This window comes from Muscardinus avellanarius (assembly GCF_963383645.1).
Source record: "Muscardinus avellanarius genome assembly, chromosome: 9".
NCBI classification, from domain to species: Eukaryota; Metazoa; Chordata; class Mammalia; order Rodentia; family Gliridae; genus Muscardinus; species Muscardinus avellanarius.
The window spans coordinates 11,418,775-11,441,924 of record NC_137795.1 but is presented as its reverse complement, the minus strand read 5'-3'; the positions used below and the strand labels follow the sequence as shown (position 1 = coordinate 11,441,924).

General features: G+C 46.2%; 1 protein-coding gene across 2 annotated transcripts in view; it reads left to right on the top strand.

The window, feature by feature from the left end:
• Positions 1-574: 574 nt before the first annotated feature.
• The window catches only part of NUDCD3 (NudC domain containing 3), a gene marked incomplete at both ends in the record, with an annotated part of 99,928 nt that continues 77,352 nt past the window's right edge, over positions 575-23,150 (top strand). Inside the window, 2 exons of one of the 2 annotated variants that reach the window (XM_080701534.1) lie at positions 575-894; positions 6,203-6,525. In XM_080701534.1, the coding sequence (XP_080557660.1) occupies positions 703-894; positions 6,203-6,525 (515 nt within the window). The remainder of the gene's footprint in view (positions 895-6,202; positions 6,526-23,150) is intronic. The other variant, XM_080701533.1, reaches the window with a different exon arrangement.

The following is a 23,150-nucleotide window of genomic DNA, read 5'->3' as shown; positions in this document are numbered from 1 at the left end:
TGTGCCACCACGCCCGGCTATTTTATTTTATTTTTTGAAATAGGATCTTGCTAAGTTGCTGAGTCTGGCTTTGAACCTGTGATCCTCCTGTCTCAGCCTCCCAAGTACTGTAATTACAGGCATGTATCACCGCACCGGTTCAACGTTTTTTTTCTTGTCCTTTTATTTAAGTGTCCTTGAATTTCTTCTGAAGCAATGCCTTGAGTTCATTCACTAATCCTGTATTAAGCAGAAATCCATACAACTCACAAACACGAATATTCCCTTCCTTGGGCCACTAACAAAACGCTCAGGGTGTACTCAGCTTCATCCGACGGTTCCTGACACCCGAGCGGGAATTCAACACTAGACCACGTGATAAACCCGAGAGATCACGTGATTCTGCCCTCACTGCAACTCTTCTGCCCGCTTCAAATATGGCCACCTGCCGGCCTTTGCATAGCAACCAGTGTTCTTCTTGCGCCTAGGAGCCACGTTGAGACCCGAGCCGGGCTCTTTTATCTCTGAGAGCCGCCAGCGGGCAAGGCCCGGCGAGGCAGCGGAGCTGAGCCGAGCAGCTGGGCCCTCGGGGCGGCGCCGGCGCGGACCGGAAGTTCCGCGGTCTTGCTGTCCCGGGAAGCCGTTAAGAGCGCACGCCGGAAGTGGCTCATCGGCGGGTCCGAGACGGCGCTCACGGTGGAGAATCCCTAGGGTGGCGGAGACATGGAGCCCGGGGCTGCCGAGCTGTACGATCAGGCCCTGCTGGGCATCTTGCAGCACGTGGGCAACGTGCAGGACTTCCTGCGTGTGCTCTTCGGTTTCCTCTACCGCAAGACCGACTTCTACCGCCTGCTGCGCCACCCCTCCGACCGCATGGGCTTCCCGCCCGGGGCCGCACAGGCCCTGGTGCTGCAGGTGAGCCCCGAGCGTGCGGCCCGCGGCCCGTCGCCACCCCGCCTCGCTCCAGCGGGGCCAGCGCGGGCTCCAGCACCGCCCCGCAGCCCTTCTCTTCGGGCGCCGCGGTAACCCCGAGCGATGGCCGTGGGTAACTCGAGGAGGGGATCAGATGTCAGGCGGCTCCCGCGATCCGCTCGGTGTGGGACGCCCGGGATCAGCTGTTGCGGGTCGGCCCAGCGCCCGCAGGGTGGTTATACCCCCGCCGGGCAGCGTGGTAGGGCGAAAGTCCTGCAGGCGGGACGAGAAGAAGGACATTCACAGGACATTCACAGCAGCAGAAGCCTGCCGACCCTAGAACTACCAGACCCTAGAGGTGGCAGGGATGACAAGCCTTGTGTTGGTCGTGGGTGTGGCTTCCTGTTAAAGTAGGACTTCCCAGGTTTAAGACAATCATTATAAAATTTATATTCCAGGTTAAAGATTTTTTTTTTTTTGCGATACTGGGGATGGAACCCAGGGGCATTCTATCTCCGAGCTACAACCTCAGCCTGATTTTTTTATTCTTTGTTTTGAAACAGGGTCTCACTGAGTTGCAAAGGCCTTGCAAAATAGCCGAGGCTGTCTGCGAACCGCGATCCTCCTGTCTCAGGCTCCAAAATGCTGGTATTACAAGCGTGAGCCACCATGCTTGGCTCCAGTTAAAGTTTTTTTGTATGTTTGAAACAATAATAGTTATTGATTGAAGTTGACTGGGTACACAAGCACTTATCGAACATATTTTACAACTCTCAGCTGCCACAAATCCTGGTGACACTTAAGAGTTAAGAAAATAAAACACAGAAGGTAATAGAGAACTCTTTCAGACCACTTATAGATAGAGCCCGTTGGAAGGAAAGAAATAGAAATGATAGTTGAGAAAATGAGATTTTGTGGGAGGGGCGGGATTTTTGTTGAGATTGAAAGTCTTTAGCCACGCGTTGAACTTGAGAAAATAGAAATGCTGTTGATACCTCCCATGGTTCTCTGCCACCTGTAAAGTGCTCCGTGTTACCATCTGAAGTCATGCCGAGGCCCCCAGAGGATCGGGTGTTACTTTCCTCAGTGCCTGGGGAAGAAAACAAAGCTTAGAATGTCTTCTTTTCTTTTCTATTTTTTGTGGTACTGGGGATGGAACCCAGGGGCATTGTACCTCCAAGTGACACTCCCAGCCCTATTTTTTAGTCTTTATTTTGAAACAGGGTCTCACTGAATTTCAAAGGGTCTCACTAACTGATGTTGTCCGCGAACCTGCGATCCTCCTGGCGCAGCCTCCCGAATGCGCATGCGTCCTGTGCCTGGCAAAGCTTAGAATGTCTTGGTAACTCCCCAGGCAGTGATGGTCAGAGGAGGGGTGGAGATGGGACTCCATTGGGTTCAATTTTGGAACTGAAGGCTATTTCTCAGCCTTATCAGAGGTCCAGGTGCCATCTGAGCGATAGGAGACTGGCTGGAGGCGGTTCTTTAGCAGGATCTTAGGGGCAGTTTAATGATGTATGGCTGCTTGGTCTTCATAGTATCTTTGTGAAATAAAGTTGGATTTTACGTTCCAGTTCAGAAAGCTTGAAAGATGTGGCAGGAACACACAGCTAGTTCATTATAGCTGCTACTCAAAACTTCATTTTTTAAAAAATTACAAATCTTTCTGCCTTTTTTTTCTTTTTTGGAGGTTATTTAATTTTTTCTTTGTAGTATTGGATATTGAACCCAAAGGCAGTCTTCCTTCCAGCTACACCTCCAGTCCAATTTTTAAAATTTTTTATTTGGAAACAGGGTCTTGCTAGGTTGCTGAGAGCCTTGCTAAGTTGCTGAGGCTGGCTTTGAATCTGTGATCTCCTGTCTCAGCCTCCCAAGTACCCAGATTACAGGTGCGCACCACCACTCCTGGCTTTTGGCGGTTCTGAGGATGAAAGCCATGGCTTCACATATTCTAGGGAGGTACTCTTTCACTGAACTATGTATATCTACAGCTTTTTCTGTTCTGTTATTTAACTGTTCCATAGTAGGGTGAAAACACTTCTATATAGGATGATTGTAGTTTGCAGAAAGGTGTGGAGGAGAAAAGAACATTTACTGAGAGCCTGGTATGTACTAGTAGCAGGTGTTTTACATTTTGAGATATTATCTTTTTTTTGTGTGTGGTACTAGAGATTGAACCCAGATTCTACCTCCAAGTTAACACCCCCAGCCCTAGTTTTTATTCTTTATATGGAAACAGTGTCTCACTAAGTTGCAGAAGGCCTAAGTAGCTGAGGCTGGCCAGGAGCCTGCCATCCTGTTTCAGCCTCCCACGTACTGGAATTGGGATTACAAGCATGCATCACCACACCCAGATTACCTTTTTTTTTTGATACTGGAGATTGAACCCAGGGATATTCTACCTCTGAACTGCACCCCCAGCCATTTTTGTTTTAAACAGGATCTTTATAAGTTGCTAAGGCTGGCCTCAAACTGCAGACCTGTCTTAGCCTCCCATGTACTGGGATTACAGGTGTGTACCACCATGTTTGGCTTGGGGTATTATCTTACTCAACCCTTAACACAACCTAAGAGGTCGGTCTTGGTTCTTTTTTCACAGATGAACTGACAGGTTCATTTATCTGGTAACTATTTATAAAAGATACTTGTATAGGTTAAGATTTGGTGACCCTGTCTGATGAAGTGGTGGAGGTAGGGAGCAGGTACAGAGGAAGGGGAAGGATGAGGCGGAGATGATCCAAGGTTTGGGCCTGGGTGGTTGGAGGAATGATCATGCATCTACTGAATTGTCCCCTGGGGGAGGGGGAAAAGGTGAGTGTAGACAAGTTGAATTTGAGAAGGTACACAGAAGTCCCTGCCCACAGGCTGTTGGAATTCTGGGACTGGATCTTGCCAGAGATGGGGAACTGGAGAGGTCTGAGGGAGAGAAAAGAGGCAGAGTGGAGGACACTCTGGAGAACAATCACAGTGAAGTGCAGTAAACAAAGGGCAGAGCCTCCAACAGATGGCTAAAAGAGTTTTTTTTTTTGTTTGTTTTTTGTTTTTTCCTGGAAGGGTTTTCAACCATCAGCATTGTCCATTCTTTGGATATTTTTATTGGATGGATCAGGGTGAATCCTGGAGACCTCAACAGAAGGCCATTTGGCAGGAGGCTTGTAAAGCTGATTTCAATATTGTCAAGGGTTTCTTATGGGTGAGACATTAAAGTATTGAATCATATTTAGTGACATGGTACCAGCACAGCATTAAGTCAGGGTGGGGAGTAAATCACCTCTCGACACCCCCATCCCTACTCATCAGCCTCTTTTTTTTTGGCGGGTCTGGGGATGGACCCAGGGACATTCGACCTCCGAGCTACACCCCCTGCCCTATTTTTTATTCTTTTATTTTGAACCCGGGTCTCACTGAGTTGCAGAGGGCCTCACTAAGTAGCTGAGGCTTTCCGCGAACCAGATCCTCCAGTCTCAGCCTCCCGAATGCTGGGATTACAAGTGTGCGCCACCACGCTGCCGGGCTGTCATCAGCCTCTTGATTTGATGGCCTAAGACTCCTTCCTGTGCTGCCAACCTGAGATGAGTAATTATTCTTTAGGGATTTTGTTTGTGTTGTCTTTCGTTGTCTGCTTTGTCTTACGTGATATTATTACCATCCTTTGTTGATAGGAAAGTGACTTAACCTTCCTGAGCCTTATTTCTTCACATTTTTGGAATGGTGGTGCAGTCGCCTTCAGAGGATATTTGTGAGTGCGTGTAGGAGGTTGTGTATGGCACCGGCGTTTGTTCCATCTTCCCCTGCAGCGCCCGTGGAGGTCCAGCTCCCAGACCTGTTACTGCGTCCCCGCTGCACCCAGCCCTTGAGGTCTAGCTCCCATTCGCTTCCCGCGATGGTCTCTCAGTCTTTCCTCCTTCCAGCAATTCCGAAGTTCTTTTCTTTTTTTGGTTCTAGGGATTGAACCCAGGAGCTTTCTACCTCTGAGTTACACCCCCAGCCCTTTTTACTTTTTATTTTGAAACAGGGTCTAAGTTGCCAAGACTTGCGTTGGACCTGTGATCTTCCTGTCTTAGCTTTCCAAGTACTGGGATTAAGGCTGGGCATTCTATCTCTGAGTTATAATACCCCCAGCCCTATTTTTTAGTCTTTATTTTGAAAGAGGGTCTCACTAAGTTTCTGAGGTTGGTCTTGAACTTGTGATCTTCCCGTCTCAACCTCCCAAGTACCAGGATTATAGGTATGTGTGACCACATTCAGCTAATCTTTTTTTTTTTTTTTTTTTTGGTGGTGCCAGGGATGGAACCCAGAGGCCTTCTACCTTTGGGCTACACTCCCAGACCTATTTTATATTTTATTTGGAAACACGGTCTCACTGAGGTGCTGAGAACCTCACTAAATAGCTGAGGCTGGCTTGGAACCTGTGATCCTCCTGTCTCAGCCTCCCAAGCGCGGGGATTACAAGCGTGCGCCACCACGCCCAGCTCTAATCTTTCCTTTTTGAGTCTGAGTTGTTGGTACTTTCACAGACCCAAGGTACCAGGTAGAGTATTCTTTATGTTATGAGAAAGACTGGGGCCTGTAAAAATTATGGCAGCTAGCCAGGTGTGATGGCACATGCTTTTAATACCATTGGGAGGCTGAGACAGGATTGCAGGTTCACACTAGCCTCAGTAACACAAGGCCCTCTGCAACTTAGTGAGACTCTGTTTCAAAATAAACAATAAAATAGGACTAGGGGTATAGTTCAGAGATAGAATACCATTGGGTTCAGTGGCATTTTTTTTTTTTTTTGTACTGTGGATGGAAAAAAATTTTTTTTGTCCTGTGGATTGAACACAGGGCATTCTACCTTTGAGCTACACCCTCAGCCTTATTTTTTATTCTTTATTTTGAAACAGGGTTTTATTGAGTTGCAAAGGGCCTAAGTAGCTGAGGGTGTCTGGGAACTGGGATCCTCCTGTCTCAGCCTCTCTAATGCTAGGATTATACACACCTGACCTTATTTTTTTGTTCTTAAATAGGGTCTAAATTGCTGAGGCTGGCTTTGTACCTGTGATCCTCCTGTCTCAGCCTCTTAAGGACTGGGGTTACAGGTATGTGTCACCATGCCCAGCTTTGCTTTTGCTTTTGTAACTTTCCTATTGAAGAACATCTTCCTATCCACTTTGGTGGAAGTGCAGCATTTTTTCATTTTGCCAGGGGGGATTTTCTTGGTTTACTGCATTTTAATTTTGTACTTAGCAGGTCTTGCTACCTTTCTACACCATGTGGTACAATACTGGGCGTAAGAACTGACTGCTGGATCACTGTTTGATTTTAGGTATTTAAGACCTTTGATCACATGGCCCGGCAGGATGATGAGAAGAGGAGGAAGGAACTGGAGGAGAAAATGAGGCGGAAAGAAGAAGAGGGAGCCAAGGCTGCCGTGGCTGGCGCAGCTGAGAGGGAGCTGGTTCCTGTCCCTGCCCAGGAAGTAGAGGTTGACTGCAGTACAGAGGCCCACGGGGCACCGGAAGTAGAGCAAGCGCAGCCTCCAGGCCCACAGCGCGCCGAGCAGCAGGTGGCCCCCGCGGAGGAGGCAGAAGGCCCTGGAGTGGTTGCTGGTGCTGCAGAAGTCCCTCGGGACCCCCCGGAACTCCCCGGGTAGGAATTTCTCCTCCCCAGCTTCCTTCTCCCTCCCCCGACAGTTAATGGCCTGGTTTATCCGTAATTGGTTCTCACTTTGTAAAGCACCCATTTCTGTCTCAGTGTTTATTTAGCTCTCCAGGTTTGCAAAGTGTATCGCAGGCCTTCAGTTGCATGGAGCAGAGGGCAGTTGGTTGCAGTCTTCTTTCTTTTCCTCCTTTGCTAAGGCCAGGCAATGATCTTTCCACACTTACACAAGCAGGTGAGGGCCAGAGCCAAAACAGCACTTGGCTCTCCCCTGACCAACCCTGTGTGTGGGGCTCAGCTGCGCATCTTGACGTCTCATGTTCTCTGTAGGAACACTGCTGGGAGGTACGCCACGGGCCCAGGGCCTGATGGAGGGGCTGGGCGCACACTCTGGCTCTCCCCAGGACCGACTCCGTGTGTAGGGGCTCAGCTGCGCATCTTGACGTCTCATGTTCTCTGTAGGTGCACTGCTGGGAGGCATGCCATGAGCTCAGGGCCTGATGGAGGGGCTGGGCGCACACTCTGGCTCTCCCCAGGACCGACTCTGAGCGTAGGGGCTCAGCTGCGCATCTTGACGTCTCATGTTCTCTGTAGCAGCACTGCTGGGAGGCACGCCACAGGCTCAGGGCCTGATGGAGGGGCTGGGGTGCACACTCTGGCTCTGCTGCTTACTGACCTTGTGTCCTTGGGCAAGTGCTGTGACCTTCCTGTGAGCCCAGTAGCACATTTTCAGGGCTGTCATGAATTTCAGCTGGAAAGAAGCAGGCAGCTTGATTTGGACTGGGTTTCTCTGATGCATGTAAAGTGCGGTGCTCACCTTTTTTTTTCTTCTTTTTTGCTGTACTGGGGATGGAACCCAGGGGCATTGTACCTCCGAGCTACAACTTCATCCCTAATTTTTATCATTTTCTTTTGAAACAGGGTCTCATTAAGTTGTGGAGGGCCTCACTAAGTAACTGAGGCTGGCCGAGAACCTGTAATCCTCCTGTCTTAGCTTCCAAAGTACTGAGATTACAGGCATGCACCACTCACACGGCTGCCTGATAACGTTTTTATTTTTATTTTTGGTGGTGGTGGTACGGATGCTTGGTAACTTTTGATTGGATGTTAGATATTATGAATGTTGTATTGAGTCTTTGGATTTTGCCCAGTACGCCGGGTGTGGTGGCACATGTTTGTAATCCTAGTACTTGGGAGGCTGAGACAGGAGGATCGCACAGGTTCAAAGCCAGCCTCAGCTACTTAGTGAGGCTCTCAGCAACTTTGTGAGACCCTGTTTCCAAATAAAGTATAAAATAGGTCTGGGAGTATAGCCTGGAGGTAGAAGGCCCGTGGGTTCCATCCCCAGTACCACACACACAAAAAAGCTCAGTACTGCAAAAACCAAAAACGTTGAGTTTGTCTTTTCAGCAAACTTGTTTGCAGATCAGCATGGTCTTTTGGAAGCTTGTTTATAAGCATTATTAAGGAGTGTCTGTGGTACTTTTTCTTCTGGAGCTAGTTTAGTCATCTGATACGTGACCTTTGAATGTCTCCTTGCCCTGCATGAGCTCTGGGGATTGTCCAGGCGAGTTATCCAGGAGTTGCACATGGTCAGTATAGTGTTCAAAGACTCAAGTGGACCCTAAGCAGTTTCTGGAGTCCTTTTAAAGTGTAGCTTCTCTTTAATTAGATGGGAATAATTAAAGTCCAATAACCTGGGAAACAGAAGAAATCGATAGATTTCTAGACATATATAACCTATCTAAATTGAACCGAGAAGGATAGAAAACCTAAACTGACCAATAACAAGCAAAGAGATAAGAAAAATGATAAAAATCTTTCTGTCAAAGAAAAGTTCAGGTCTAGATGGATTCTCAGCTGAATTCTACAAAACCTTTCTAAAAGAACTAAACCCAATCCTTTACATATTACTCTGTGAAGTAGAAAGAAATGGAATTCTTCTAAACTTTTTCTATGAAGTAGAAAAGAAACTGAATAAAGAAAACTACAGACCAATATCCTTGATGAACATATAAGCAAACATTCGAAACAAGGTACTATTGATAAGCATTCAAAGCTCATCAAGAAAATTCTACTCGAGGGCCAAGTTGGTTTCATTCCTGAGATGCAAAGCTCGTTCAGCATATGTAAACCAGTACACGCCATTTACTGCATCAATAGAACCAAGAACAGAAATCACACGATCATCTCAATGCTGAAAAAGCAGTTAGAAACACCACAGAAACCGGGCATAGTGGCGCGTGCTTGTAATCCCAGCATTCGGGAGGCTGAGACCTGAGGATCGAGGTTCGCAGACAGCCTCAGCTACTTAGTGAGGCCCTCTGCAACTCAGTGAGACCCAGTTTCAAAATAAAGAATAAAAAAATAGGGCAGGGGGTGTAGCCTAGAGGTAGAATCCCCCTGGGTTCCATCCCTAGACCCGCAAAAATAAAAACAAAAACCCACAGAAACCAGGCATAGTGGTGCATGCTTGTAATCCCAGTACCTGGCAGGCCCAGCAGGAGGATCACAGGTTAAAGGACAGCTTCAGCAAGTAGTGAGACTCTCATCAACCTAGTGAGATGCTATTTCAAAATAAAAATAAAAAATAGGGATGGGGGTGTAGCTCAGAGGTAGAATATACCTGAGTTCAATTCCTAGCATGCCCCTGTTCAAAAAAATAGTAAAACTGGAGAAAATCTAATAGAAAGAACTTAACTTCAACTTCCCAAAGGCTATATACAGTGAACCCAAAGCCAACATCATGTTGAATAGGGGAAAACTTCAAGAATTCTCTTTATAATCAGGAACAAGACAAGGATGCTCACTATTACTACTTCTTTTCAATATGGTACTTGAAGTAGCCAGTGTGATAAGAGAAGGGAATCAGAAGAATACAAACAGGAAAAGAAGAACTGAAATTGTCTCTATTTGCAGATGACATGATCCTATACTCCAAAGACTGAGAACCCCAACTAAAAGATTTCTAGCTGGTTAACAAATTCAGCAGGATTCAGCACAGCCAATCTGCAAAAGCCATTAGCTTTTCTACACACCAACCATGAATCCACTGAGAAAGAAATACAGAAAACAATTGTATTCACAGTAACCTAAAAAAGAAATAAATCAGCTGGGGCGTGGTGGTGCATGCTTGTAATCCCCACGCTTAGGAGGCGGAGACAGGAGGATCGCGCAGGTTCAAAGCCAGCCTTGCTGGCTTAAGAGACCCTGTTTCCAAATAAAAATAGGTCTGGGAGTGTAGCCCGGAGATAGAAGGGTTTCCAGGAACCCCAGTACCACCAAAAAAAAAAAAAAAAAAAAAAAAAGAAAGAAAGAAATCATCTATAAATAAAATCTAACCAAGGAGATAAAAGACCTCTGTAGTAAAAATTATAAAACACTAAAGAAAGAAAAGGTCTTAGAAGATGGACAGATCTCTCATGTATGGCTAGGCAGAATCAATATTATCAAAATGGCTATTCCACCAGAAGTGATCTACAGATTTAGTGTAATCTATTAAAATACCAATGTCATTCTTCACAGAGGTAGAAAAATCAGTTCTAAATTTCATATGGAAAAACAAAAAACTAAGAATAGCCAAAGCAATTCTTGGCAATAAGAACCATGCAGAAGGTGTCGCAATACCTGATTTCAGATTACTACAGAGCTTTAGTAATAAAAACAACATGGTACTGGCACAAAGGGAGACAGATAGACCAGTAAAACAGAATAGAAGATACAAAAAGAAATCCATACATTTATAGCCAATTAATTTTTTTGAGGGGGGTACTGGGGATGGAACCCAGGGGCATTCGACCTCCAAGCTACACCTCCTGCCCAATTTTTTATTCTTTATTTTGAAACAGGGTCTCACTAAGTTGCAGAGGGCCTCACTAAGTAGCTGAGGCTGTCCGCGAACCGCGATCCTCCGGTCTCAGCCTCCCGAATGCTGGGATTACAAGCGTGCGCCACCACGCCCGGCCCTAGCCCTATTTTTTATTTTTTATTTTGAAATAGGGTCTCACTGAGTTGCAAAGGGTCTCACTAAGTAGCTGAGGCTGTCCTTGAACTGTGATTCTCCTGTCTCATCCTCCCAAATGCTGGGATTACAGGCATGCATCACCAAGCCAGCTATAGGCAATTGATTTTCCACAAAGGTGCCAAAAATATACATTGGAGAAAAGACAGCCTGGTTTTCAACAAATAGTGTTGGGAAAACTGTTTATCCATTTGTAGAAAAATGGAATTAAATCCTAACCTCTCACCCTGTACAAGAATCAACTCAGGATGAATCAAAGACCTGGAGATTAGACCAGAGACTTTGAAATTACTAAAGGAGGGCATAGGACCAACACTCCAACATACCGGCACTGTTACAAACTTCCTCAGTAAGACCCTAAAGCTCAGGAAAGTAAAACAAGAGTTAATAATTGGGATGAAGCCGGGCGTGGTGATGCATGCTTGTAATCCCAGTACTTGGGAGTCTGAGACAGGATTGTACAGGTTCAAAGCCAGCCTCAGCTACTTAGTGAAGCTCTCAGCAACTTAGTGAGACCCTGTTTCCAAATTAAATTTGAAATAAGTCTGGGAATATAGCCCAGAGGTAGAAGGTCCCTGGGTTCCATCCCTAGTGCCACAAAAAAAGAAAAGATTGGGATGACAGTAAATGAAAAGGTTTCTCTTCAGCAAAGGAAACCATCAAGAATTTAAAAAGAGAGCCTACAGAATGAGAGAAGATATTTGCCAGCTACTGACAAAGTACTAATGTCTAGAATACAAAGAACTTAAAAGATTTAACACTAAAGAAACAGCTGAGTGTGGTGGGGCAGGCTTGTAACCCCAGCATTGGGAGGCTAAGACAGGAGGATCCGGGTTTGCGGACAGCCTCAGCTACTTAGTACGGCTCTTTGCAACTCAGTGAGACCCTGCTTCAAAATAAAGAATAAAAAATAGGGTAGGGGGTGTAGCTTAAAGGTAGAATGCTTCTGGGTTCTGTCCCCAATACTGCAAATAAATAAATAAATAAATAAATGGAAAGAAAGAAACAGCTCTTTGAACTAAATAGATACTTCACAAAAGAAGGAATACATAGGGCCAATAAATATATGAAAAGATGTTCAAAATCATTAGCAGTCAGGGAGGGGGAGATCAGAACTACACTGAGATTTCCATCTAACCCCAGTTAGAATGGTGATCATTCAAACAAGTGCTAGCAAAGATGTGGGGAAATTGGAACTCTGATTCACTGGTTGGATTGCAAACCAGTATAGTCCCTATGGAGATCAGTGTGGAGATGCTCAGAAAACAGAATGGAGCCTGGTGTCCTGGCACACACTTAGATCCTAGGATTTGGGAGGCTGAGACTGGAGGATCGCAAGTTCAAGGGCAGCCTTAGCAGATTATAGTGAGGCTCTGAGCAACCTAGTGAGACCTTGTTTCCAAATAAGAAACAAAATTGGTCTGAGGATGTAGCTAGAGGCATAAAGCCTCTGGGTTCAATTCCTAGTACCACACACACACAAAAAAAAAAAAAAAAAAAAAGGAAGAAAAGAAAACTGAGACTGGACCCTCCATGCAATCTAGCTATACACTCTTGACTATCTTTCCAAAATGATTGAAATCAGAATATTATTGTGCTACATACATGTCCGTGTTTATAGCAGCAGACCTCATAGCAGTCGGATTATAGAACCAACCTCGGTGTCCATCAGCAGATGAATGGTCTGCAGAATCGTAGATAGCCACACGGTGGAACTGTACTCAGCAATAAAGAACACGGTTATGTCATTGGGAGGAACATGGATGGCCCTGGAGAACATCATGTTGAGTGAGATTTCACAGAAAGCGGAGGGTCCTATATTTCCTCTCATAAGTGGTAGCCAGGAGTAAATGGGACACCGCAGGGACTTCAGGTGAGGGAGGAGAAGCCCGTTTAGGAGAGGCTGGTGATGGGGGAGAGGGAGAATTATGAAGGAAATACTTCCACTCCTGTTAAAGCACATATGCGAAGTTGCCACTGCCCATCTCAGCATCATGTATGGGGCAGGGGAGGGGCGGTTGCAGCTCACCAGACGCCCTGTGCATCCCTGTCGCTTTGAACTACTTTATGATAGGAGACTACAGAGTGCCAATAAAAAGGATGAACGTTAGCCGGGCGTGGTGGCGCACACTTGTAATCCCAGTACTTGGGAGGATGAGATAGGAGGATCGCAGGTTCAAAGCCAGCCCTGGCAGCTTAGTGAGGCTCTCAGCAACCTAGTGAGACTCTGTTCCCAAATAAGAAAATCAGACTGGGAGTGTAGCTCAGAGGTAGAATCCCTCTAAATTCAATCCCAAGTACCAAAAAAAAAAAAAAAAAAAAAAAAAAAAAGTTAAATGCATGCCAGGTGTGGTGGCATATGCCTGTAATCCCAGTACTTATGAGGCAGAGACAGGAGGATTGCAGATTTGAAACCAGCCTCAGCAACTTATCAAGGCTCTTGGCAACTTTAGCAAGACTTTGTTTCCAAATAAAAAATAAAATAGAGCCGGGCGTGGTGGCGCACGCTTGTAATCCCTGTGCTTGGGAGGCGGAGACAGGAGGATCAGGCAGGTTTGAAGCCAGCTGCGCTGGCTTAAGAGACCCTCTTTCCAAATAAAAATATATTTAAAAAATAGGTCTGGGAGTGTAGCCCGGAGGTAGAAGGGCTTCCAGGAACCCCAGTACCACCAAAAATAAATGAATAAATGAATAAATAAATAAATAAATAAATAAAATAGGACAGGGGATATAGCTCCGAGGTACAGTGCCCCTGGGTTCATTCCCTAGCACCTTCCTCCCCACCAAAAAAAAAAAAAAAAAAGAGAAAGATGGAATATACAGAGTTGCTTGTTTATATTAGTTCAGGCTGCTGTAACAAAATACCATCACCGAGGGGCTTGTGAACATCAGAACTTTATTGCCTACACTCTGGAGGCTGACGTCCAAGATCAGGTTGCCTGCAGCCAGTGTGTAGGGAGAGGCCCCTTCCCACTTTCTGGCTCGCAGACTTCTGTCTTCTCTTGTGTTCTCATAGGGTAGCAGGGGGAAAATGCTCTCCATGGTCTCTCTTAAAGGGCACTAGGTCCATTGGTGGGAAAGCCCTCTGACCTCGTGACTTCCCAAGCACTGCCTCCTAATGCCACCATCTTGGCATTGGGATCCAACATAGGATCTGATGAGGGGGCAGAAACATTCAGTGTAACGCTGTGCATTTCAGTTTTATTTATTCTAGCATTACTTATGTCAGCAAAATTTTGGAAGAATTCTGAATTTCCATAGTAAAAGAATGGCCACACATAGAGATGTCCCAGAGGTAGGGAGTATTCAGTTTGCCGTTTGCACGCTCAAAAGCTTTGACTAGTGGAGTTCTAGACCACTAGTCTGATGACTGTTCTGGGCGGTGGTTGGTAAAAGGTTGGGTGGTTGTGGTAGTTTCTCAAAATAAGACAATAGTGAATTTTGCCAGATTGACTGGCTCTTCCTTTTACGAAAGATTTCTCTGTAGCAAGTGACGCTGTTTGATGTCATTTTTACCCAGAGTAGAACTTCTTTCAACATTGAATCATTTCTCTCGAACCCGGCTGCTGCTTTATCAACTAAATTTATGTGATATTCTAAATCCTTTGATGTTACTTGGGAGGCTGAGCCAGGATGATCGCAGGTTCGAGGATAGCCTCAGCAACAGCAACATAGCAAGACCTTAAGCAACCTAGGATGAGCCTGTTTCAAAACAAAAATTAAAATAGGGCTTGCAGTGTAGCTTGGAGATGGAGTGCTCCTGGGTTCAATCCTCAGCTCCACGCACACACACTCTTCCTCACACACTCTGTCTTTGCAATCATTTCATCAGTGTTCACAGCATCTTTACCAGGAATAGTGTTCATCTCAAGAATTTCTACTTATCCATAAGAATAAACTAATACCTCTAAGCTACACCCTCAGCCCTATTTTATTTTTATTTTGAAACAGGCTGTCACTAAGTTGCAGAAAGCTTCACTTAGTGGCTCCCAGCTCTATTTTTTATTTTCTTTCTATTTATTTATTTATTTATTTATTTATTTATTTATTTATTTATTTATTTGAGTTCCTGGAAACCCTTCTACCTCTGGGCTACACTCCCAGACCTATTTTTATATTTTTTATTTGGAAACGGTCTCTTAAGCCAGAGAGGCTGGCTTCAAACCTGCGCGATCCTCCTGGCTCTGCCTCCCAAGCGCGGGGATTACAAGCGTGCGCCACCACGCCCAGCTTATTCTTTTATTTTTGAAACAGGTTCTCACTAAGTTGCAGAGGGCCTCACTAAGTAGCTGAAGCTGCCTGCGAACCTGCGATCCTCCTGTCTCAGCCTCTCAAATGCTGGGATTATAAGCCTGCACCACTACGCCTGGCAATGTTGGTGATTTTGACCTTTCCCCATGAATCACAGTTTTCTTAATGGCATCTAGAATGATGAATACTTTTTCCTTTTTCCTTAAGGTTTTCCATTTACTCTGCTCAGATCCATTAGAAGGGTCACTAAGGCAGTTATAGCCTTATGAAATTTTTTTTCCTAGACAAATGTTCTTTATTAAAAAAATTGGCCTATAAACATCGAACTGAACTCACTGGTTCTTAGGACCATTGCAAATTTAAGATTTGTTGTCTAGGGTGGAATTTTTTTTTCTTTTAAATTTTTTTATTGGTGCATTATATTCATACAACTGAAATTTATTTCTTAAATAACAAGACTTGAAAGTTGAAATTACTCCTTGGCCGTGGGCTGAAGAATGGATGTTGTGTTAGCAGACATGAAAACAGCAATTAATCTCACTGCACAGCTCCATCAGAGCTCTTTGGTGGCCAGGTGCATTGTCACTGAACAGCCATATTTTGAAAGAAGTCTTTTTTTTCTCAGCATTAGATCTCAACAGTGGTCTTAAAATATCCTCAGCCATGTTGTAAACCGGCCATCATCCAGGCTAGGCTGCTCCATTTGTAGAGCACAGGCAGAGTAGAGTTCGTGTAATTCTCAAGGGCTAATAAGCACCAGTTTCAATCTTGAGTCACCATTAGTCCTAACAAAGATCCAGCCTATTGCGCGAGGTTTTGAAGCCAGGCATCGACTCCTCTGCAGCTGTGGAAGTCCTTGGTGGCATCTTCTGACACGCGTGGCCTGTCTCATTGAAAGCTTATTGTCAGGGCAGTGCTGTCCTCGGTTGGTTCTGGAGAAGCTGCTGCAGCTTCCAGTCGGCACTTGGTTCCCGTGCACTTTCATGGCTTGGTGATGGCTTCTTTCCTTAAACTAATGAACCAGCCTCTGCTGGCTTTGGTTGCCTTCTGCAGCCTTTGTGGAAGTGAAGAGTCGGGGCCTTGCTCTAGTGAAGTGATGTTGTGACTGGCTTGGTCTCCTGTCATACCATGAAAACTACCTCCCAATTAGCAGTAGGGCTGTTTTGCTTTCTTCTCATTGTGTTCACTGAAGTAGCTTTTTTTTTTTTTTTTTTTTTTTTTTTTTTGGTGGCACTGGAGATTGAACCTAGAGGGCTTCTACTTCTGAGATTATCCCCCCCCCCCAGGGGATAATAATTTTATTCTTTATTTTGAAATAAAGCCTTCCAAGTACTGGAATTACAGGTGTGTGCCACCACGCATGCCCAGCTTGGAGTAGCACTTTTAACTTCATTCAAGAACTTCTCCTTTGCTGTACCACCTGGCTGTGTGGTGCAAGAGGCCGAGTCTGTGGCTGTGTCCCTTCCGCATGCCTTCTTCAGGAGCTCCGCCGCTTCCAGCTTTTGATGCAACGTGAGGGACCTTTTACTCAAACGCTTAATTAAGGCTGTTGTAGAGTTACTAGTTGGCTTAATTTTCAATACTGTTTTGTCTCAGGGAATAGAGCGGTCTGAAGAGAGGGAGAGACACGGGGTGGCTCGTTAGGGGAGCAGTCCCAATAGAACACTGATGAGGTGGTTTGCCATTTTACACGGGCAGTCTCCAAGACATAACAATCATACTGAGCTGAGGGGCGGCACACGCCTGCAATCCCTGTACTCGAGAGGCTGAAATAGGACGAATGCAGGTTCAAGGACAGCCTCAGTAACTTAGGGAGGGAGATCCTCTGTAACTTAGTGAAAACCTGTCTCAAAATAAAAAATAGAGTGCCTGAGACAGGAGGATCGTGGTTCTCAGACAGCCTCAGCTACTTAGGCCCTTTGCAACCGAGACCCTGTTTTAAAATAAAGAATAAAAAATAGAGCTGGAGGTGTAGCTTGGAGGTAAAATGCCCCTGGGTTCAATTCCCAGTACTGAAAAAAAAAAAGTAAAGCTGGGGGTGGAGCTCAGAGGTAGAACTCTATTGGGTTCAATCCCAGCACCAAAATGAACAAATAAATGGGCTGGTAGAGTACCTGAGTTCAGTCCCTAGTACTGCAAGAAGAGGTGGGGAAAAGGATTGCTGACATGGCTATTTGGTCAGCCCTGTGGACGTTGTGGTGGTCAGTGTCCTGTGTCAGTTTGGTGAGGTCGCAGACACTCGTCTAGAGTTACCGTGAAGGAGTGAGTAGAGGTGAGTGGAATCCGTAAGCAGCTGACTTGAAGCTGGCCGGTCGCCTTGGGGATGTGTGTGGGCCTGGTGAAGCGCTGGGAGGCCTGCAGAGCGCAGAGCAGAGGCGAGGCTTCTCTGAAGGAGAAGAAAGTCCCTCTGTGGACAGCTGCTGCTCTCAGTTCTTGGAGACTCCTCCAGCGGCCTGCCATGTGGACTGTGGCCTGGCCTCGCCAGCCCCGAGGCCACGTAAGTCTTAGTAAGTTTCTCTGGTTGAACCCTGACTGACCGGGGTATAACGTTAAGTGAGAAAAGGAGTATTTAAACTTTATAGTCTAAACCAGGCATGGCCTACCAGTAATCTCTGTAGTTGGAAGGCTGAGACAGGAGGATTGCAGGTTTGAGGACAGTCTCAGCAACCTAGCGAGACTCTTCACAACCTAGTGAGGCCCTGTTTCAAAATAAAAAGTAAAATAGGGCTGGGGATATAGCTTGGAGCTAGAATGCCCCTGGGTTTGATTCCCCACTGCTATACAAAACAAAACTTTATAGTCTAATATCAAATTTCAAAAGCATCTAAAAGTATACAAATGCAGAGGAAAAGCTATAAAGAAATAATCAGTAGTGTCTACCACGGAGTGGTGGAATTAGGAATGTTTTCATTTTCACCTTGTTTCTACTATATTTTCTACAGAGAGCATATATTTTGTTATATAATTTTTCTTTTATAATTCCTAAAAAATTTAAGAAGGGATTTTTAAAAATTTCTTAGTAACAGAATAAAATAGCTACCTTATTGTGTTGTAGAGACAGTTTTTCTTTTCTTTCTTTCATAAACCAGTGAGTTGGGTTCTAGGTCAGTTCAGGTGAGCATGGTGAGTTCTACCAAGTGGTAAGTGTAGTCAAGACTTCCCAGGGATGTTTCAGGAACTCCTTGGTAGCCTTCCCCCTCGTCAGATTAGACTGCTGCCATAAGAACGCTCCCAAGGACTGTGGTGTTCTTGGCCTTCAGCTGCGGGTTTCCCATGAACAGAACAGAAGTGGAGGAGGCACAGGTACCGGCTGCACCTGAGAAGTGCAGTGTTTTCAGAGTGGAAGCTGAAGCTTTCCCTCAGACCTTTTGTAGCTGGACCCAGGCCCTCCATCCGTGTCCAGGCTAGTGTCTCTTCTACTCTGTGGACCTGCAGCCCCCTCGTCCTGGCTCACGGCGTGTGCCACCGTGCCCGCTCCCACGGTGCTGCTTCACGCCTCAGACCCTGCAGCTTACTGCTGTGTTCTCCTAACATCTCTGCGGTACACACTTTGTACTTGTAGAAGAGTGAATAGGTTTTTATACATAAAAGCACATGTATGGTATTTTTTGGTCCCTTACGGGGACATTTGAAGGAACTTTTAATTAGACCTATTTATGCCATCGTTCTCCCCAGCTAGGAAGCCACAGCTGCCCTGAATCGCATGCGTGCTCTGCCCAGGGGGCAGGGGACGGGTCTCAGCTTGGGCAAATAGCGAGCCCAACTGAAGAGGAGTGTCCTGTCCCAGTGCTTAGGTGCTGTGTTCCTGCTCAGAGGGCCCATGTGGGGCTCCCAACATTTTCTTGTTTGCACAAGCTAGCCACAGAGAGTGTGCTTACAGTTTGTAAAAAAAAAAACTTCAGCTTTATGTTGTATGTGTGTATGTATGTATGTAGTGTGTGTGTGTGTGTGTGTGTGTGTGTGTGTGTGTGTGTTACTGAGGATTGAATCCCAGGAGTGTTATATTTCTGAGCTACATCCCAGCCCTTATTTTACTTTATTTATATATTTACTTATTTATTTTTGCAATACTGAGGATGGAACCCAGGGGCATTGTACCTCTGAGCTACATCTTCAGCCCTATTTTTCAGTCTTTTTATTTATTTCTTTGTTTCTTTTTTATTTTTTGTGGTACTAGGGGTGGAACCCAGGGGCTTTTCTACCTCTGGGCTATACTCCCAGACCTATTTTTTATACTTTTTTTTGGAAATAGGGTCTCACTAAGTTGCTGAGAGCCTCACTAAGTAGCTGAGGCTGGCTTCAAACCTGCGCTATCCTCCTGTCTCAGCCTCCCAAGCACTGGGATTACAAGCGTGCGCCACCACGCCTGCCAGTCTTTTTATTTTTGAAATAGGGTCTTATTGAGTTGCAAAGGGCCTCGCTAAGTAGCTGAGGCTGCCTGCAAACTGCCATCCTTCAGTATTAGCCTCCCGCCTCCCAACTGGTGGGATTACAAGCGTGTGTCACCACCCCCGGCTTGCTTTATTTATTTATTTATTTATTTATTTATTTATTTATTTATTTATTTTTGTGGTACTGGGGATTGAACCCAGAGGCCTTCTACCTATGAGCTACACCCTCAGCCCTGTTTTTTATTCTTTATTTTGAAACAGAGTCTCACTAAATTCAGGAGGGCCTCACTAAGTAGCTGAGGCTTGCTGCGAACCTGCAATCCTCCTGTCTCAGCCTCCTAAGTACTGGGATTACATGCATGTGCCACCACGCCCAGCTCCTTATTTTTATTTTGAAACATGGTCTCACTAAGTTGCTGGGGGCCTCACTAATTTGCTGAGGCTGGCTTCAAGCCTGCAGTCCTTTTGTCTCAGCCTCTAAGTGCTGGGATGACAGGCTCATGCCACCACACCCAGCTAAAATCTCAGTGTTAATGTTGTTCTTGGCCAGTGACCATGCCTATGGATTTCACTAGTGCCTCTCGAGAGCTGCTGCTAGGGCTTGTCTCTTGTGATGTTGATGTCCTCGCTGCATGAGCCATGATACCTGCAGTTCCGGCTCTCGACCTGCAGGCGTCGCTGCAGGCAGTGGAATAATCGCTGTTTGTGGGGCAGGGGTGCTGATGAAAATCTGCAAAGCTGTGCCAGTTCTAGGCTTTTCCTTGTATAAATCATGAACAGAATTATCTTAGGAACAAGGAAAGAAAGCAGCAGTAAGAATGTCAGTTATCAAAAGCTGGGCGTGGTGGCGCACGCTTGTAATCCCCACGCTTGGGAGGCTGAGACAGGAGGATCGCACAGGTTCGAAGCCAGCCTCAGCTACTGGGTGAGGCTCTCAGCAACTTAGTGAGACCCTGTTTCCAAATAAATAGAAAATAGGTCTGAGAGTATAGCCCAGAGGTAAAAAGCCTCTGGGTTCCATCCCCAGTGCCACACACACACACACACACACACACACACAGAATGTCAATTATCATCTGCAAACGGTTGTCCTGAGCACTGGGACAGGGTGTCTTTGTCTTGGGGATCAGGGATTGGTACTTCCACGTTGTTGGAATTGAATGGCACTGCCATGACCCTGACTCCAGCCAGGCGGTCCTGCTTTGCACAGGGAAGCAGCGCAGAGGCTGTGTGAGAAGAGGGCTTCGTGGATCTACCGTATGCACGAGCCACTTCGCAGGGTGGGAAGCTTTGGTCCCTCCTCTTACTTTTGGTGGTGTGGCCTTTGTGCCCAATGGTTAGAGGGCTCCGTGCTTCCTGAGAAGGGATGGCAGTGTTCAGAGGAGAGGCATCAGTTTCCCAGTAGTGCCCTTGGCAGATGCTCTGTGAGGCTCCTCCTGCCGCAGCACTGCAGGCACGGGCTCCCTTCCCTTGCCTCCCCGCTCCCTTCAGTTCCACCTCATCAGGAAACCTGCTCTCCCCTGCAGGTTACCGTGCCTTCTGAGTGTGGACCTCATTTCACCCTGTCCACTTGTGGCTGGCTGTTCCTGTGTCTTCAGTGATTAGGGCAGAGACCCCCATTAGGGTGGGTTCCGTTTCTTAGCGCCCTTTCTTTGCTTTTATTCACTGCCTGAGTCCCTTCAGGCTGCTGTAACAAAACACTGTGACCTGGGTAGTTTCTTTTTTTGCTTTATGGTACTGGAGACAGAACCCAGGGGCATTCTACCTCTGAGCTATACCCCCTGCCCTATTTTTTATTCTTTGTTTTGAAATAGGGTCTCACTGGGCCAGGCGTGGTGGCGCACGCTTGTAATCCCCGCGCTTGGGAGGCGGAAACAGGAGGATTGCACAGGTTTGTAGCCAGCCTCTTGAGAGACTGTTTCCAAATAAAAATATAAAATAGGTCTGGGAGTGTAGCCTGGAGGTAGAAGGGTTTCCAGGAACCCTAGTACCACCAAAAAAGAAAAAGAAAAAAAGAAATAGGGTCTCACTGAGTTGCACCCCAAATACTCACCTCCAGACATCATCACCTCGAGGGTTAGGGCTTCAACATGAAGCGTTCTGGGGACACTAACATTTATAGTGTCCACCACCTGTCAGGACCCTGTGCCCCTGGTGTCCCTCAGTGGGCTGTCAGGACAGATGAGCCTGCACACTAGGCCTCGGCTTCCTCCTGTTGGGTGTGCACACTGAGAAAGCTGGGCTCCTGCTTTGTCTTTAAGCAGTTTCTTCCTTCGCTGGTGAGGCTTTTGAGGTGCCCATTGCAGGAGGCGCATTGTAGAGTCACGGGCATGACCAGAACGCTCAGCCTGTGTCCAGCCCACAGGCCATGTGTGCACTGGGCGAGGCAAATGCCAGGACCTGCTTAGTGTGGTTCCTGACAAGGGGAGGGCTCCAGAAGAGCTTGTTATTACTATTGCTATTATTTCTCTTAAAAAAGAAAAAAAAAGGCTTTTGTGTGTGTGTGGTTCTAGGGGTTGAACCAAGGGGCATTCTACCTCTGAGCTACACCCCCAGTCCTATTTTATTTTTTATTTGGAAACAGGGTCTCACTGAGTTGCAGAGGCTGTCCTTGAGGTGGCGATCCTCCTGTCTCAGCCTCCCAAGTACTGGGATTACAAGTGTGCCCCACCAGGGCAGAGTAAAGCTTTTCAAGTGTGTAAAGAAAAACCCCCCCCACCACTTCCTGTTAACTTGTTGGGGTGTTTTGTGTAGTTTCCCCCATGCATATAAATACACACACACACACACACACACACACACACACACACACACACACACGTATATTTGGAAACTTTTATTTGCGGAACAAATAAACTCCCCGTGTTCTTTTTGCATCCTGAATTGATGCTGTAGCTGCTGCGTGCTGTGTGCCTGCAGTGGCTTCTGCTCTGAGCTGGGTGTGTGCTGCACAGCTGTAGAGAGGGGCCTAGGAGTAGAGGCCAGGGCTGAAGGGCGCCTGCCTTTCCCCTTAGGTTCAGCTATCAGGACCTTGTGGGGCTAGAGCCTTGGCCGCCTGTGGTACTGCTCATGAGGTCTGTAAGGGGACTCAGGCTTCAGAGGGCTTCGGAGAATGTAAGCCAGTCAGGAAAACCTGGTGTGGGTTGTTAGGAAGACTTTTATTTCCCTCTAGAAACATTGTATTTTTATTTTAAAATTCATTTTATGTTGTAGAGAAGCTTACTGGCTTCCTTTTTAGGAAGCAGTGGTTTATGTTAAGTTTGTTGGATACTGAAGCTCTGTCAGAAAGTGATCTGGAGCTCTGCGCTGTGGCTCAGGACTGTAATCCCAGCACTCAGGAGGCCGAGGCAGGAAGATTGCAGGTTCAGTGTCAGCCTTGGGGACCCAGCAAGTTGAGATCGTCTGAAAATGAAAAGCAAGAAGGGTTGCGGATGCAGCTCAAGGGTAGAATGCTCCCGACTTTAGTCCCCAGCAAGGCAAGAAGAGAAGAGAAAGAAAAGAACTACCTGGTGTCTTGGCCAAAAGAGTCAGAGGGTCCCAGGGAGCAGGCAGGTTGGGGAGGAGGGAGAGGCATGGGATGGTCACCTGGGAATGTTCTAGAATGTTGGGAACCACTCAGCTTCCTTTTTACAGACGAGGAAAGTGAGATCTACTCCGGCCCAGGGCTTAAAATCCTGTGTCAGATGAGGGCCAGTGTTGTGGGGATCTGAAGTGGCCTTGTACCTGGGCTAGATGTGGATTTGCTTTACTCTTGAAGAAAAACAAGTATTCACCAGATTATCTGTGAGGTACTTTGTAAGCCAAAATAACCAACTTCTGTCTGAAAGTTATTGGTTTTTTTTTTTTTTATAATACTTAAGCTAGTTCTTTTTTACATTAGAAAGGTAATATATGGTCAGGCTTCGTGGTGCACTCTTGTAATTCCAGTACTTGAGAGGCTGAGACAGGGAGAT